We start from the raw sequence: 18,005 nt of genomic DNA on the forward strand, positions 1-18,005 counted from the left end.
CTCCATTTTCTTCTTTTGGGTCAAAAATGTATCTTAAAATTCTTCTCTCAAAGATACCAAGCTGTCTGTCATCAGATCTTGACAGGGCCCATGTTTCAGGAGCATTGTGCTAGTACTGATATTATTAAAACTTTGTAAATTGTTTTAATGCCCCTCTTCATTAAGACTTCAGATGTTTTCCAAAGCCATAAAAGTACAAGAATAGTATTGGATTCACATTACTGCCACTGAAATCCATGCTACAGAATAGTAACATAAATGGTAGTATAAACAGTATTGATGTATCACTATTGGCTACTTGCTTTTTTCTGAAGCCCGGGCTGACTGGCTTAACTCACTCTGCTAGTCCACTCACAGATAATAAATGGTATTATTGATCATGAAGCTGCTTTTGTTGTAGTTAAAAATAAATGTGATAGAAAGTAAGGTCTTAAAAGTAGGACTATTAGGCAGTACCATATGGCTGATAAAGCAGACATGAGGCAGTTTTTAAAAAGTAACTATGATCAATGGAAAATGGTAAATAAAAATGTAAACAGACTCTGGGATGGGTTTAAAGCAGTTAGGAATGTTGAAACAGGTTTGTACCTTTAAAAGTGGTAAGAAATGGTAAAGACCCACCTTATTATAATAGAGAAATAAAGAGACTAAGAAGGAGGTGCAGATTGGAAAGAAATAGAAATGGCTATGGAAGTAAGGAGAAATTGAAGGAACTTACTGGAAATTTAATCTAGCAAGGAAGGCAGCTAAGGATAACATGATGGCAAGCATAATTGGCAGTCATACAAATTTTAGTGAAAAATGGAAGGGTACTTTAAGACAGAAACAGGTTCCAAGAAGGGCATTCCAGGAATAATTAATGAACAAAGGGAGTGTGTATGAGAGGATCTTCAAAAGGCAGAAGTATTCAGTCAGCAGTATGTAAAGATTGTTGGTACAAGGATATTGTCCAGGCAGAGGAGGTGACTAATGCTAAAGAAGTATTAAAATTTACATATGACAACAATGACATTTACAATAAGATACAAAAGTTGAAAAACAGTGAAGCAGCTGGAATTGATAAGATTTTTGGGGATATACTAAAGATAGTGGGGTGGGATATAGTACCATATCTGAAGTACTTATTTGATTATTATTTGGTTGAAGGAGCTGTACCAAATGAATGGAGAGTTGCTATAGTTGCCCCTGTGTATAAAGGAAAGGGTGATAGACATAAAGGTGAAAATTACAGGCCGGTAAGTTTGACATGCGTTGCATGTAAGCTTTAGGAACACATCCTTTCTGATTATATTAGACATGTTTGCAGAATTAATAACTGGTTTCATAGAAGGCAGTTCGGTTTTAGGAAAGGTTATTCCATTGAAGCTCAACTTGTAGGATTCCGGCAAGATATCTCATGGATTCAGGAGGTCAAATTGACTGTATCACGAATGACCTGTCTAAAGCATTTGATAGGATGGATCATGAGAGACTACTGGCAAAAATGAGTGCAATTGGACTAGACAAAAGAGTGACTGAATTGGTTGCTATATTTGTAGAAAATAGATCTTGGAGAATTAGAGTAGGTGAAGCTTTATCTGACCCTGTCATAATTAAGAGGGGAACTCCTCAAGACAGTATTATTGGACCTTTATGTTTTCTTATATATATATAAATGATATGAGTAACAAATAAGTTACAAGATTGTGAGCAACTGCAAAATGACCTTGATAATTTTGTGGGATGGACAGCAGGCAAAAATGTTGCAAAGTTTGGGCTGGGAAGAATTGGGAGAAAGAAGACAAGCTGCTCGACTAAGTGGTATGTTACATGTGATAAAATTCATTCTTGGGTCCTTATTGAAAGGATTTGTATTAAATAACACTAGAATGTTTATATTGTTCTCCCACCTATTCAATACAATACAATCTTAAAAGTTTGTCCTTATCAAAATATTAGCATAAAATTAATACTCACTTTCACACTTTCAAGTGAATAAGTGCCTCTCACATAGACAGCACACAACAGCACAAATTTACTTATCCCGGATGTACATACAATGAAACTCTGTTAAGAAGTTTTTCAAGGGACCACACACACATACACAAAAAAACTTCTTAAGCAGGAAACTTCTTTAAAGGGGTAATGCCCAAAAACTTATTCTGTACTTTGACATACATGTGAAACACACAGCCAACAGATTTCCTTGTTTTTGAACAATACCAAAGTAGGCTAATATATAAGAGCTGCTAAAAAGAAAGCCACAATATAAATACAGTATTAGATTATCATGACATGTATTTTTAGAGATAAAGTAATACTATAATTGAACATACTGTATTATAAAAATTCTTGATAAGAGAAAGGAACATATAATATAAAACCTTGCACAAGAGATAAGAAATACTAAGAACATTAAAATGGTAGATGGTGTACATACATTATGTAAATTCCATACTGTATTAGACATTAAATACATTTCCAAACACAAAAGTCTAGGCTCCTACTTGGAAAAGAAATTGTCCAGGGTTGACTATTTTTAGGTTTTTACTGCTTTCTTGAACTATAAACCACCGAGCTGGATAGCTGCAGTCGCTTAAGTGCGGCCAGTATTCAGTATTCGGGAGATAGTGGGTTCGAACCCCACTGTCAGCAGCCCTGAAGATGGTTTTCCGTGGTTTCCCATCTTCACACATGGCAAATGCTGGGGCTGTATCTTAATTAAGGTCACAGCCGCTTCCTTCCCTTTCCTAGCCCTTTCCTGTCCCATCGTCGCCGTAAGACTTGTGTGTGTTAGTGCGACGTAAAGCAGCTTGTAAAAAAAAAAAAAAAAAAAAAAAAAAAACTATAAACCTCTCCATTTCCCGCATTGCCTTCAAAGTGTTCTGAGGCACACTGACTGAACCTTCCATAAACCACCTCACTTTTTCACACACACACACACACCCCCCCCCCCGACATCTGCTTCAAGTTAACGGCAGCAGACGGGACATCGGCAACTTATTCTTAGAGATTCTTAGAACCTATTCATAGGCCTATCGCCCCTGCATTCCTACTAGTTGTCACGGTGACTGTCGTAGTTTTTGGCTGTTTCGCAAGTACCGCATGGATAAGCCGATATTGAGTTTATTTTCCTGCTTTAATCCTCTTCATGCTAAAGATAATGAAGAAAAGAAAAGCAGGTTCGAAGTTGCAGAAATTAGTGCATGGGAATGTATTGGGGTATTACGTGCGAGTGATAAAGGCGCAGAAGCAACACTAGCACATCTAAACGTAAACAGTTTCTCTCCCCGCGAGAATTTTATTTCATGTCTCTTCATCCTTGTGCTGTGATGTGATAATTACGAGTGACATGATAATACAATGTTTAGCTCGTATAATGGTCAAAATAAAAATAACTTTCAATTTTATGCCAATACGTGGTATTGCAATGCCTCTGAGTGCATGTATCAGGCCCCCTCTCACCAACACCCAGCTGGTTATCAATATTTGTTCAACTTCGTAGACGATCGGGATCTTTCGGCCTGCTGTTTGGCGGCATAATATGTATCAGCTGGCAAGTCAGCTGTTTCCTGCATAGAGTCGGGATGTTTCTTTGTTTTGTAATAGTTTAATTACCTAACTAATAATGGACACGGAAAATCTTATCAGTTTAGTTCCAAAACATAATTTCCTCTACGACAAGACCCATAAGCATTATTGCAACAACAACGCAAGAGAGAATGTCTGGAAGGAAATAAGCAAGGGAATGAAAAATCAAACAGGTTAGAATATTCAATTTTGTCATAGATTAGGCCTATACGGTACTTTATTTCGCAATTATTGTTGACCTTATTTCAGAATCATATTATCATTTTGGAGTCCATATACAGTACGGTATGTCAGTACGATAATTGACATGGCTTAGCGTGTACAGTATTTACCGTGAACAGTTTTGTAAGTGGCATTCCCTACGGTTGTCATTCATGTATTCCTAACAAATAGTACGGTAATGCATAAGAAGCTGCTGTGTTGTGGACAAATACATTTTTCTGTTTTTAATTAATGTTGATGCCACCTCGATTAATGACTTCACCCTGTCGCGACACGCAACTTACTGCATTAATGTTTTATCAAAGCCTCCATTGCGCGCTTTGTGTTTCCCGCGTAGAATCCCATTTGATTCCATTTTGCTTGATGTAAACGGTGGAGTGGAAATTACGACTGATGGGTTCGATTCAATTCCACAAGGTGAGAGTGAGCATCTGGTGTTGGTGTTGTCATGTCATAGCGTAACATCACATGGCCTTGGCAATCCCGGAGAGGCTCCATGACAGGCGCAAACAGTCTTAACACAGGGTTCAACTTGCACGGGGACTGGAGGGTGCTAACCATGAGCTGCTTTGAGCAGACGTTTTCTATCTCAAGGGGCTCTAAAATTTGAACTGTTTAACCGGGAAATATATTTACAACAGAACACTTTAAGCGGGATAAATATACATATATCTTAATGCAACCGATCAAGGGAGCAAGAATATCACACTTTTTAGGCGGGAAAACTTCTTATGTGGGAACTTCTTAACAGAGTTTCACTGTAGACTGAACTATATAACGAACAGCCGGAATTTTAAGATTTTTATATTACAGCAATCATTTGTAACATCATTTTAACTTATTTCATGTATCATTACAGAAATATATTTTATAATGTGTTGAAATGTGTTTTACATGTTTTAGGAATATATATAATTATTTAATTTGTACTTAAGGCTGTTGATGGCATATAGATGCCGAAACTAGTACCATTTGACCATTTGACATGTGATTAAATCAAAATAAAACGTCATTGTATTGAATAGGTGGACCTTGAAAGAATTTTAATTTAATTTACTGTAATCCCACTTCAATACGGAACCCAATGAAATTCATAACTATAAGGAAAACAACAGATAGGGAATCTGCTACCTGGGCGACTGCCCTAAGTGCAGATCAGTATTGATTGATTTGACTTGATTGTTATGCAATTCAGACTAGGTTTCTTTCAACCTCTCACTAAGAATTACGGTTTCGCTTCCTGTGGTCAAGTTTACTCTATCCACGCTAAGTGGTCCACCTTGCTGCGGTCAGATTAAACTTGATTTGAATGTTGTGCTGTCCATTCTGCTATCATATAAACTCTGTTTACTTGAAACATGCTTGCATCTGTTGGCTACATTTTCAACTACTTAGTCTTTGAATTTGTAGAGATGGCAGTGTTAAAAATACATTTATTTTCTGTTACTTGGATGTAAAACACTGTACTCTGTTGTGCCGCTTGTCTTCCACATGCAACTGTAGTATACGCGCTGAGGAAATGACTTCATTTTTGGAAGAGATTATTTGAGATGCGAACTTCAAAAGTGGTGAAAGTGAATTGGGGATTGTTGTTGAAATTTTAGAAAGTGATAGATGACAAAGTGCCATTGGGTAGGGAGAGAAGTAGTCGTAAATTCGGATATCCCTTTCACATTGTCTGACAGAATGTTTGTTCGTGGAGCTGAACCTAGGTGTATTGAACACTAATATTAACCCTAGAATCCAAGAACTGGACTGTTTTGATCTTTCTGTGAATGAAATTTTTTTGTCTAATGCTGCAGATGAAACTAACGAATTTTATAAATAGGCCGTTGAGGGTAAGCAAAATAATGCTGCACTGGGGTTGCACAGCCTCATATGAGAATCCAGCAGTGAAAACCTTAAGTGGAAGCAACTAAACTCCAATCCTATTCTTGCTGTAAGCAGTATGATATAGATTACCTATTGTGAAAAAGCCCGGTATAATTTGTCAAAAGTTTGATGGTCTGTCAATTAAAAATAGTCTTGGTTCGAAGAACTGACATTTCCAAGCACTATGTGGATTTTGAAATGAGGATATGTTGACCCTTCATTTGCTGTAGAAATTTCCATGATAAGGACTTTTCTGTGCTTTGTATCACTCTTTGCTTGGGACTCTGCAACATAGTAGAGACAGTATTGTATGTTGCAGGGCCGAGCAGTCAGCCTTCCACTTCTAAATCGAGACGGTAGCTGGCATCATCGGCGACATCTCCCAGTGCAATAATGATATTATTTATTGTTAGTTAATTAATTTTAGACAATGAGCATATTGTTCATTGGAATTTATTATCTTCCTTAATATATAAAACTATAAGATTTTTATTTATTAATGAGATTTACACATTGTAAACACTATCTACAGTATTAAAAATGAAATATATTTTAGCCCATCAGTGCTTCTTCTATTGTTAAAATTCCTTGTTCTCCAAAATATAGCACCCGTATTGGAACTCTGAACAGAAATTGCAGTGTTCTTTTGAAAGTTTACAGAGTTTACAATAATGATGAACGTAAAATTTCAGATTCAGAATAAGAATATTTGGTCCCTTGAGCATTGTAACCCAACTGAGGAGATACTGCTGTACACATAACATTCATTACCATCTTGATTGACAAGATAAAATTACAAGCTCTTGGACCTGAATTTTTCTTATAATGCCAGTTCTGCTCTGTTTTAGACCCATTCACCATCCTTTTACAGTACTGGTAGGAAACCTGGTATCATTTAAACAGTACGTTGGTATAGTAACCATTGACCACAATAACAATCCTAATCAGTCAGAAAGTTGAACATCAAATATGACAGTTAAAGGATTGTGCACAAAGTTTTTTTATTTGTTAAGTACTATATGCAAAACTTTTAGTGACACCTTGTTTTATGGAGGTGAGCAGAGGTTCAATTGTTCCATTAGGACTGCCAACTGAACGGAGCAGAAATCTGAATTGAATCAATAACTAGGTAGTATAATCGATATGAATTTTCCAAACCTTTATTATCTTAAGCCCACAACTCCTTGACACCATGTCTTGAGAATTTTTTTCTTCCATAATAAAATGATTAGTTCGGCCTACCTCTTCTTATCAGGGTTGCCAGCAGATTTGTTAGGATGAGAGGCAGAAAATGTTTTAATCCTCTTCATTGTGGAAAAGGCTTTTCCTGTATATGCTGCACCTCAATCGACTTACTGAGGGGGAAGAGCAATGGTTTATTTTATTTTTCTCTATTACAGCAATCTACTGTCTTTGCTTTTATTTTTCTGTGATGTAATTGGATTTTCCTCCACTCTAATATGTTTCAAAAGTTCAGTTTTCAGCTATATTATTCTTTGCTTTACTGGATAAATAACAATAGTATTTGAAGTTTTGTGATTACACCACCAGATGTCTTACCAGCAATGTATAATGGACTCATTTTTTGTGTCCTAGGTTGTCAATCCGTATCTCAAAGATAACCGAGGTCTACCAATTCAGCACTAGGGAGCTGAAGTGTCACTAAAAGTTTTGTGGATAGTGTGACAGGTGCCAAGATAAAAAAAAATGTGGTCATACTGAGGAATTATAGGATCAAGAGTAAACAACTATAGAGAATCAAAGGCATAGCAAGTATGATATGAAAATTACCAATTACTGATTTCAGTTAGAAAGAAAACTTATTTCAGTTAGGAAGAAATCTAAAAATAAAAAATACCCGGGGCCTCTGGGTAAGAGGCAGGCATGCTATCCATACACCGCAGGGCCGGCTGGAAAGAAACCTAGGACAATTGAATGTCAAGAAGGGAATATGAAATTGCTACAGGCGAATCATTCCAAGTATCTGTAGGCTGTGTATTTTCCCAAGATGGTAGATTTTAAGTAAAATCGAAATAAGGTGTAACAAGACTAGTGCAGTAAGCTCACAATTGTGATCAGTGATATTCTTTAAGGAAGAAATAAGTTTTCAAACAAAATTATAGTTATATTGGTCTCTCTTCTATACAGGAGTGAAATCTGTTTGAACTCAAGATACAAAGGTCACTAGGAAAGTTTTACAATGTGTGTGAATTCTTTAGACTTTTTCAAAATAATTTACACCACTCTCAATACACTTCTCCATGCGTCGAAACCAGTCACTGAACCAACCCTACCACTTTTTTTCGGTTACATTTTCACACTCTTGATCCCATACTGCCAGAAGCTCCTCGTCAGATGCAAAACACTGCCCTTTCTGCTTCATCTTCACTTCTGGGAAGAGTGCGATGTCACATGGGGCAAGATCAGGACTGTACGGAGGGTGATCAAGCACACTCAGCCCTGACCCGGCAAGAAAATCCATTGTTACATTAGCACGATGTGCTGGAGCATTGTCGTGATGCAAGAGCTAAGTGTTGAGCTGTGACCTTGGACGGAGCTGCTTGAGAGCCTGGATGACCTGAGGCAGACAAGTCTCACTGTACCACTTTGCAGTAACTGTCCTTTGTGTTTCCAGCCCAACCCGAGTCAGGATGCCCCGTTTAGTGAAGAATACTGCAATCATCCTTTTCTTCACTGACCTTGACTTTTATACAGTCACAGGAGTACCCCTACCTTCTAACAGTGCACCTTGTTCTGGGATTTTGTTGGGACATCGTAATAATAAAGCCAAGTTTCGTCACCTGTAACGATGCTATTGACATTACGAAGTCCCATTTTCAAACTGTTTTAGCATTTTTCGGCACCATTTCACTCGATGTACCCTTTGTTCCTCTGAAAGTGAATGGAGCACCCAAAGGGAACAAACCTTTCTAACATGGAGATGGTCGTGTAGAATTGAATGAATAGCTGTTGCAGGGATGTGGAGGGTCTCTTCTACCTGCTGATATGTCAACAGGCTCTCTTGCTGGAACATTTTCCTCACAGCTTCAATGTTTTCCTCAGTCACCGATTCAGACGGTCGCCCAGAACGAGGATCGTCTTCATACCCAAAATTTCCCCTCTGGAACTCTTTGTACCAGCGGAAAATTGTTGACCAGTGTGAACAGTCTTTCCCCAGCACAGGAGTCATTTCCTCCAGGCACCGGTCAACAGTTAATCCACGAGTAAAATTATAGCGGATAATTGTGCAATATTCACCTTTAGACCACACTGACACCTTAACTTGCTTTCAATCCTACTGTTTGGTAACAACTGGTGTGAAAGTCGTGCTTTGCTGTCTTCTAGACCGGTTTTCACCCCTCTTTTCATCCCTCACCATAACAGGGGTGTCCAGCCAACCGTTTTTGCGCTTTGCAAAACTTTCCTAGCGCCCATTGTATTTTATGAATAAGTTTGGAGTATAAGGCAGGAAGAAAGTAAGAATGATTGCTGGTACAAACAGATATGAGCAATGGCAGCAGAGTACTCGAGGTGAGGAGATAAAGGCTAAATTAGGATAAGCTGTGTATATAAAGTGGAGGGGGATAGGTTACAGTAATGTGACCACAGAGCTAGTTGCAAATAGAGGATTCTGGAAGTGCGTAGTTAATTCATAGAGCCTAGCATACTGAAGACTGTCTTAAAGTCCACCCCTATTTATTAGCGAATAATTCTTCCTAGAACCCCTTGAAACCCCCTTGTGTCTGTTTAAGGATACCCTCTATTTCCAACCAATGACCAGACTATCAAAGGGTAGAGAAGGGTCCACCTATTCAGTACCATAAGCTTGTATATTTTCTTATAAAATTGTGACTAGTTTCGACCCCATATATATTGAAAAGAAGAAGTATAAATAACCACCTAATCGATACTTTATTAATGCCTCAGGCAAAATTGAATAAAATTAAAACTTACAGGACATGTTTCGACCACTTAGTGGTCCTCTTCAGCTTTATAAATAAAGAACTGAAAAGAAAAACATTGACAATAAGCACAAATAAAAGTTCTTAGGAGACTCCTTTGAAAAAAAATGGAGGTCGTCAGAATAGGTCATCTTGCCTTTCGTTCTTGTTTGGAAAAGATGTTTATTCTGCGCTGTCTAGAGGGTCTGTCTTTGAGCGCGACCTGGTGAAGTAACGATGTGATACAGTTTGTCAGTTCATGGAAAGCTCTGGAGATAAGGGAAGTAGAGTTTCATCGTCATCTAAAATAACATGTGAGGGAGGAGGGAGATTGGGCTGTGCTTCTGTGATGTCGTGTTTGATTATATCTCTTGTTCGTCTAGTCTGTTTCATGTCTACCCATTCTAAGTATTTGCTAATATTCTCATATAAGATGTTTTTATGCTCGTTGTTTTCGTTGAGATTCTCTTCACCGTTTTCCAATTTATCAAGAACGATGTGGATGTTTTCCAGGTTGTTCATAAGATTACCTTTATTAATCATACAGATAATTTGAAGGTCCTGTTTTATATTGGTGAATTTGTGGTTGGACTCTTTCATATGGGATCCCATGGCAGAGAATCTTTTGTATCTTTCAGCATTGACGTGTTCTTGATATCTAATTGAGAAGTTCCTTCCAGATTGTCCCACGTAAGTTTTTTTTACATTGAGCACAAGTCAGCTTATAAATAACAGACCACAATTTACAGTCTTATTTTAAAACATTGATGAAGTCCGAACAACAATTAAGGTTGTAAATTGTGACATACCAGACTGTTTAATTTATTATTGGTCTAATGTGTGCATATGTCTTCCAATTGAAGCGTGGCTGAAGACGAACCAATATATATGGGGTCGAAACTAGTCCCAGTTTTACAGTATAAGACAGTATACAAGCTAATGGTATTGAATAGGTGGGCCCTTTTCTACCCTTTGATAATTATAAATTGTCAATACGGACCATAATGAAAGTCATAACTTGTGACTATAACCAGACGTTTTCTTTATCTCACCTCTTTTAAAAGACTGTTTCCATTGTTAAATTGACTTCAGTAGGTCTATAGTATGTACCGTATAATCCCACATAAGACCTGCACTCTGAACTTCTGACAGCAGCATTTGGGAAAAAATGTCATGTTCACTTACTAGATTTTTAAAATTGCTGCAAAGTCACAAAACTGCTCATTTAAAACACTTTAGAAGTAATAAAAACACCACATAAATGGGAAATAAGATCATAACCTACTGGATGGACATCTTAAAGATGATCATTGCAAGTCGGGCGAAGGACTCTAAAGGATTTATTAACTACAAAATGTATTTCAATAAGACAAGTGAAAGAGGCTCGCCAACAGTACCCGGAAAACTGGAACTGTAAAATGATAATGATGATGATGATGATGATGATTAACAATATATTATCAAATAAATTAAAACACAAGAATTGTCGTCTAAATAAAATCTTTAAAATTACATAAAAACATCTCTTCTTAAATGGTTAAAATAATAAATTTAAAAACCCATCTGTGTTGGTGCAACTTATAGCAAATTGTAAAAAGAAAATAAATATCAAAAACATCCATATCGTATGCTGGTGTTGGTTTATGTAATTTCACCAAGTAATTCACACTTGCACAGTTTTTAACAAAAGGCATGTTATTTATCATTAGCCAGGTCTCAAAAATTCTTATTTCCTTTTGGGTACTGTAAGTGCTTTATTAACATGATGGGTGTGGCACAACTATGATACAGTTCTTGATATATTCAGTACCAGCAGTGTTTTAAGCCAAGTGATGAAGTTTGTGCTGTTCATTTCATCACCAGATTTAGTTTTTGATTTGAACTTGCTTGGTTCACCCGATACAAACTTTTTTTTTTTTTTTTTTAACCATCCGCATGAACAGTGATTCACCTTGGACCTCGCTGTAGAACTGAGAACACGTTTGGTTGAATTGTCCTGTTAACACTTTTTTGCATTATATGATAGATGGGTATACGTTTCGTCCAAAAACATGATAACTTCTCGTTACCTTGCTAGTCATTCTCTTATAAAGTTCTCACACCCACTGATCTCTCAGGCTGAAAGCATAGTGCATACCTGCCAACTTTCCCGATTTAGGCGGGAGACTCCCGATTTTTGACAGTTTTTTCCGCCTCCTGATTATTCTATCATTTCTCCCGATTTTAGCTTATTTTTTGGTGAACTTCAAACATTTATTTTTAAATCTCACAGTTTCAGCTTTTTTACGCCAGTGGCCGGAAATCCTTCACTCATTGGCCGCTTTCAAACGAAACATCGACGTTTATGAATGCGAGAAATGTTCGCGAATGTACGATGTTTATTGAAACCTTTATATCGCGACGCGTGTATCGATTGTCATTCTCTCGTTCTGGCGTTCTATGTTGGTGTTCGTTCACATCAGTTTAGTCGATTCCATTCTCTTTGGTCGATTCTAGAGACTCGTCGCTAGATATTGAGTGTTTCTTAGTAATTTAGTGACAGAATTTCAATGATAACTACTATAACTACTAGTGACTTTTCTAGAGATTTTACGAGCCATTTGGAGACAATTCAGACTAATTTTTATTTATCTCGATATAAATAAAACAAGAGTTTTGTCCGTACATTGCTCACAATTTAAAAAGAATGATATTTGCGTACCGGTCGCGACCATCGATAGTAACAAGGGGATATGCACATTTTAATTTTCCGTAATTTCTGTCTGGAAGTACGTGCGTACGCACGCTCATCACGAGAAAACGGCTGAAGAGAATTTAATGAAAATCGGTATATAACGTCGGGGAATAAGTCGCTACAATCTAGGCCATAAATAATTTTATTCACGCTGAGTGAAATGGTAGTTTAGGGGAAGGCCTAAAATTTAATTCTCAAATATTTGTTATTATTGGCCCTATCGATAAATACTACATAACTAAAGTTATATATTATAAAATTTCCTATCATTTACGTCTTATACATTTTTACCGTACCGGCTATGATGATAGAGTTATTCATGGACTCGGATTTTTTTGCTAAGTCCATATCAGCGCCGGGGTACGTGAAAATTGGTGAACAGAATTTTATGTAAAGTCGCGGAATAAGGAACTACAGTCTACGCTATAAATAATTTTATTCACTCTGTTCAAAATGGTAGTTCAGGGGAAGGTGCCAAAAATTTAATTTTTAATTACCTATCGTACTGGTCATATTGAAAAGTACTACATAACAAAAGTTACAGAGAATACAATTTCCGATTATTTATGTGTTATTAAGTTTTACTGTACCGACTACAATAATATTGGTGGTGATGGTGATTAAATTGTGAAGATAATTATAAGAATGAGAAAAAAGTCATGAAGGAACAATTGTTTAAATAACACAAGAGATTGTCATGAAAGAAAGGAGGATTCACTTGACATTGGATGCTCTAAATCACAGGTTTGGAAGAAAACTGAGTGTGAAGGCCTCCAATATAGAAAGCTCATAAAATTGATCAGCAATAACATTACATTGACCATTGTTTGTTGTGATGTGCTTTGTGTATTCTGCTGCCATTTATCTCCGATAGATAGGATTACTGCTGCGTATTGAGTATAACAGCCTGCCTTAATATTGGCGGGAAGTAGCTGGGAAGTAGGGTGTTAGATCTCTCTCTTCTTTAGCATGCCATTCCTCTGGTTCATAAATTTTATGATACTACTGTTATGTAACACACTGGATCAGCATAGTATTCCAGCTATTCAATCCCTACTCTGAGGCAGTGATTGGAATGAACAGTGTGCACACTTAAACGGAATAATTACACAGGAGTATTCGCGGCTGTCTGCAGCCTGGTCATTTAGCTCTGAAACTTTTGAACTGTTAGATCGACACCGTAGTACATTTCGCTAAAAGTGAGAAAATGTGCTGTTTTCATTTTATCGAATATTTCATATGACAACATTGCTTTTTATCGCAACATTCATACTGGCGTCATTGTAATGACCTATGTTGACTTCAGTTGGGAAAACTATAAGGACAGTCTTTCTGACAATTCCGTAGCGAAGCACGGGTTCATCAGCTAGTTATTTGATCCAAATAGCATTGCGCTTTGCATAATCGCACGGGCACTTGGTGCAATATATTAATCTATGCATTTGCTAAGTAGCCTAATGGCATCTAAGTGCATGACTGATTCTCACATGTGTTCATACTATTTTCAGCAGGCTTATCAGGGACCAATCATCTCACTCACATACTTTCTGTGAGGGAATAGAGATGTGTAATTTTTAGCCTTGTAGTCTCGTATAGCTACAATCGGGCTTTGAGACAATAAGTATTATAAATATATTGTAGTACTGTATTGTGCAAGACATGTAGAATAAGCAGTTTTGATCAATTGTATCTCCTGATTTTTCCTGATTTTCATATCAAAATCTCCTGATTTTTGGTTTTGTAAAGTTGGCAGGTATGATAGTGAAACGGGGAGCAAAGCAGAGAGCAGAGCAGCTAGCAAAGCAGCGAAATCAAACATGTGTTTGCAAGTGGTAGCTTGCATAGTGCAGCGGAGAGCAGAGCGTCACTTTTATCACGAGGAGAGAGCAAAGCGGAGCGTTCAAAATAATTTGATTTCGCTGCTTTGCTCGCTGCTCTTACCTTGGATCCAACATGGATATAGATCAATTAATTAGTGCTCTGTGGGGCTAAAAGGACGCACAGCACCACAGTCACTTTGTTTTAGATAAGCTTTGGGATGAAGTTGCTGCAGAAATGCAAACAAGTATGTAGATATACTAAATTACTGTAGTAGATTTTAGATGATTTTACACGTGCCATAAATTTAAGGAATCTGGGCAAACTTGACTAATTCCAATATAATAAGCTTTTATTACTTGTTCTACTAGGTATGTTAGTAAAAAATTCGTAACATCTCAAATCGTGCGGTAATAACTGGTAGTTTTCTTTTTTTCATCCGAGAGCGAGGTTGTGGAATCTTTGTTCCCATTACAGAATATGTACTGTATTACCGTAACTGGTTTTTGAGATATCAGTGTAAAGTGTATTGACATTTTGCGCCTATAGGAGATGAGGTGAGTTTTGTTAGGGCAGGTCCCTAACTATGCTAATGTTTAAACTATCGCATTGCGGAGCGGCATTTCTACGGGACTTCTCGTAAGCCGGTTGACCGTAGCAGTAGCTGGCTTTCCGGACGGGGAAAATACGGAGTCCCGGCGGTTGAAACATTTTTAGGCCTACAGATTGCTGCTTGTTGTTTAAAGGGGCTTAACATCTTGGTCACTGCTGTAGTTAAATCGTTCGTCGTCCTCATTCCGAAGTTGTGCAGCTCTCATCAGGTACACCGTCAAAGGAGATGAGATGCATGTACTGTTTTAAAACACATTTATCTTACATCTTACATTTTGGGCTTATGGGAATAATCCGGGCCTTCGAGGGCGGCAGCTACGGACGTGGCCTGTAGTAAAGGCTTAATAATATATTTTAGATTAACATTTAAATGGTATTTAGCCTACGTTTGCCTTTTTCGGTACCGGTAATCGTTTTATATTGAGACGCTGCGTGTGTGGAAACACATTCAGGCCTCCCGGATAATATTTCTCACCAGAATGTTTCGTTACTGACTTATATATGCACGAGGAAACGTAGGAATGTATTTCGTAATTTAATACTCTGACTTGCCCTAAACAACTGAAGACTAAAATCAACTCATTCCGAGAATATCTAGGACAGCTAATCTAATATTTCTCACCAGGCTCTTTCATCAGTGGGTTATTGGGTGCACATTACAACTTCTACCGGTACTGGTATCTGCGTTTTGCATCACATGCCAGATTTTAATGCAGAATTTTCCAGCATGAACAACTCGACCTGACTGCGAAGTCTGTTGGCGCTCACTGCTCGCTGCTTTGCCCTCCGCTTCACTATGACCACCAACCTCCTTCATCGGCGCATTGATAATAAAATGCTTTGCTCGCTGCTCTGCTCTCTGCTCTGCTCTCTGCTTTGCTCCCCGCTTCACTATGTTTTCAGCCTTAAATACAATATAATATCTTTCCTTCAAGATTTTTCCTTTTATTTTGAGACCTCGTATATTTAAATATTATCAAATACAAGATTTACCTCAGATCTATGTGACTTCCCTTATAATCTATGTCACCACGGAGTTGAAATCGTGAATTCCTTAATGTTGCTATGTCCTTCATTTCGTAATACTTGTGAACCTTCCATCTGATGATGCACTTAATCCATATCATCTATTTTTTTAAATTCACTACCTTTATATGAAGTGGATAACTTTGCCGCATTAATTTCAGCCATTATCACCTGACTGATTTTCTTAATAAAGGTCTCAGATTTTCATTTTGTTGTCAAAAAAAAAAATTTGCAGCCATTTCCGAATCACTATGAACTATGTTCACTATGAACAACTTTGTTTCTAGTACTTACTAATATTGGGGCCGATGACCTTCGATGTTAGGCTCCTTAAAACAACAAGCATCATCATCACAACTTACTATTATTTAACACATGGAGATCTGCGAAAGTGTCGCATTCAACACAATGCAACACTCCACAGGACAGCAATGGCACTGGCTATTTCAGCTGGTTCACAGTAGCATCCACCTCAGTGTCGCCAAGCTGTGCGCAGTGAGAGCCAAAGCATGGAGCTAGTGTGCTTAATGCAAACGCCTTCTGTGACAGCTGGGTGAGCACTGACCTGCGGTCACTATTCAACAACATTGACTGTTTTTCACTTCTGTCGGCTTGTAACGGGACATTCCCCTGTACAGATTAGAAAGCTATTGATCTTGCATGACTATACCTCTAATATCTAAAGATGAATTCTGACAAGTAGGGCTGAAGGGAGGAGCATTTCACATGCCATTTCACGATGTTGCCACATTTCAGCATTCTTTTCTCTTAGCCCTCGCTTCTGTCTCACTTGTTCTTTCATTCATTCAAACCACTGTGTTCTGTTGTAGACTACCTGGCCAGACTGTGACTGAGTCTCATGTTCCGTTATCTTTAACAGGGACCGGGCTGATAAGCTCTGACAGTAGACTGCTGGCCTTCTGATCCCAACTTAGCAGATTTGATCCTGGCTCAGTCCGGTGGTATTTGAAAGTGCTACAGGACGTAAAATAAATAGCATTATTATTCTTTAACAGGAGTGGTACCTATAGCCTGACAAATCCTTCAACATGCCCTATGTCCTATACTTTGTCTCTGTACACCTTATTGGCATAAACATAGGACGTAAAACAATTTCTCTTCCTTGCTGATGAATTGTCACACCAAGGCCGGCGGTATTTTTTTTCACGAGGTGGACGAGTCCTCGGCCTCCCTCTGCCTCGAGGAGTATTCATCGTACTCGAAGTATATATTGAAATACAATGATTGTACGTAATTAGTGTTTAAAATACTGTTACATACTTACTAACAGCCACAAAACAGAAATAGAATACCACTCACACTGAACTGCTTGCGACAAGATCTAACTCAGAAGTGAGAGGTTTGGCAACTCCAAGCAAGACAAGCTGGCCAGAAGATTTATCTCCATGGCAACCACAGTCCCTTTATCCCACCCTGGCAGGCAGTAAATGGACTTCCTTCTAAGAAATATCAGATCTCAATTTTAGATATTGGAGGTATACGGGCAGGGGGGAGTAATCTGAAGTTCACACTCTTGGCGGAGTTTCAGTTGGAGTTGCTGAGCTCCATCAGAAAAATGCTGATATGATACATTTCCCATTGTTACTTAAACATTATACACCTTCTAGAATAAAGAATTATTGTATTACAAGTTTAACACATGGATCTGATGAGTAGCTCCTGGATTGCTGCAGTAACACCATTTTTAACTTAAAACAAATTGTAGTGATTGTGTATTGATCAATTTCTATGAATAGAATACAGTTCATTTCGAAAGATGGTTCTATACACGCCTTAGATGAAACTGTCCCATAAAGTAATTGATTTGTCAGCGCCTCTTGAAATAAGCTTCTCAGACCAATATAGCACTTCCTCTTCTCTTGAAGAACATAATATCAGAAATCGTGCATTTCTACACTTGTTAAGTTTTGCTATAGGTGTATTGCTGCTCAACACTTTGCACATATGCTCCTTGCAATTATACTATCTGAAAAAAAAAAAAATCCAGACACCTCAAAACTGTCTTCTAAGGGTTCTTCAGAAATACTGCCCACTACTGGGCAGAGCATTAATACGAGATGGGCCACCCGACCCGTGATCTTTGTTACAGCTCGAACTCTGTTTGGCGGACTGTCTACCAGGTATCTCAGTGTCTCGGGAAATGACAGACCATTCTTCTTGCAATACTGCAGGAAGCATTGGAGTTATTG

General features: G+C 37.9%; 1 protein-coding gene across 5 annotated transcripts in view; it reads left to right on the forward strand.

Moving 5' to 3' along the window:
* LOC136880825 (E3 ubiquitin-protein ligase RNF8) overlaps positions 1–18,005 on the forward strand; it is a 142,363-nt gene that overhangs the window by 92,542 nt on the left and 31,816 nt on the right. Inside the window, exon 11 of one of the 5 annotated variants that reach the window (XM_067153373.2) lies at positions 5,984–6,207. The exons of the other annotated variants lie outside the window; for them this stretch is intronic. Coding sequence (XP_067009474.2) covers positions 5,984–6,024 — 41 coding nt within the window. The 3' untranslated portion in view covers positions 6,025–6,207. Of the gene's footprint in view, positions 1–5,983; positions 6,208–18,005 lie in introns of those variants that run through there. 5 annotated transcript variants of the gene reach the window in all.

This window comes from Anabrus simplex, chromosome 9 (genome assembly GCF_040414725.1).
Source record: "Anabrus simplex isolate iqAnaSimp1 chromosome 9, ASM4041472v1, whole genome shotgun sequence".
In the NCBI taxonomy this organism is placed as follows: domain Eukaryota; kingdom Metazoa; phylum Arthropoda; class Insecta; order Orthoptera; family Tettigoniidae; genus Anabrus; species Anabrus simplex.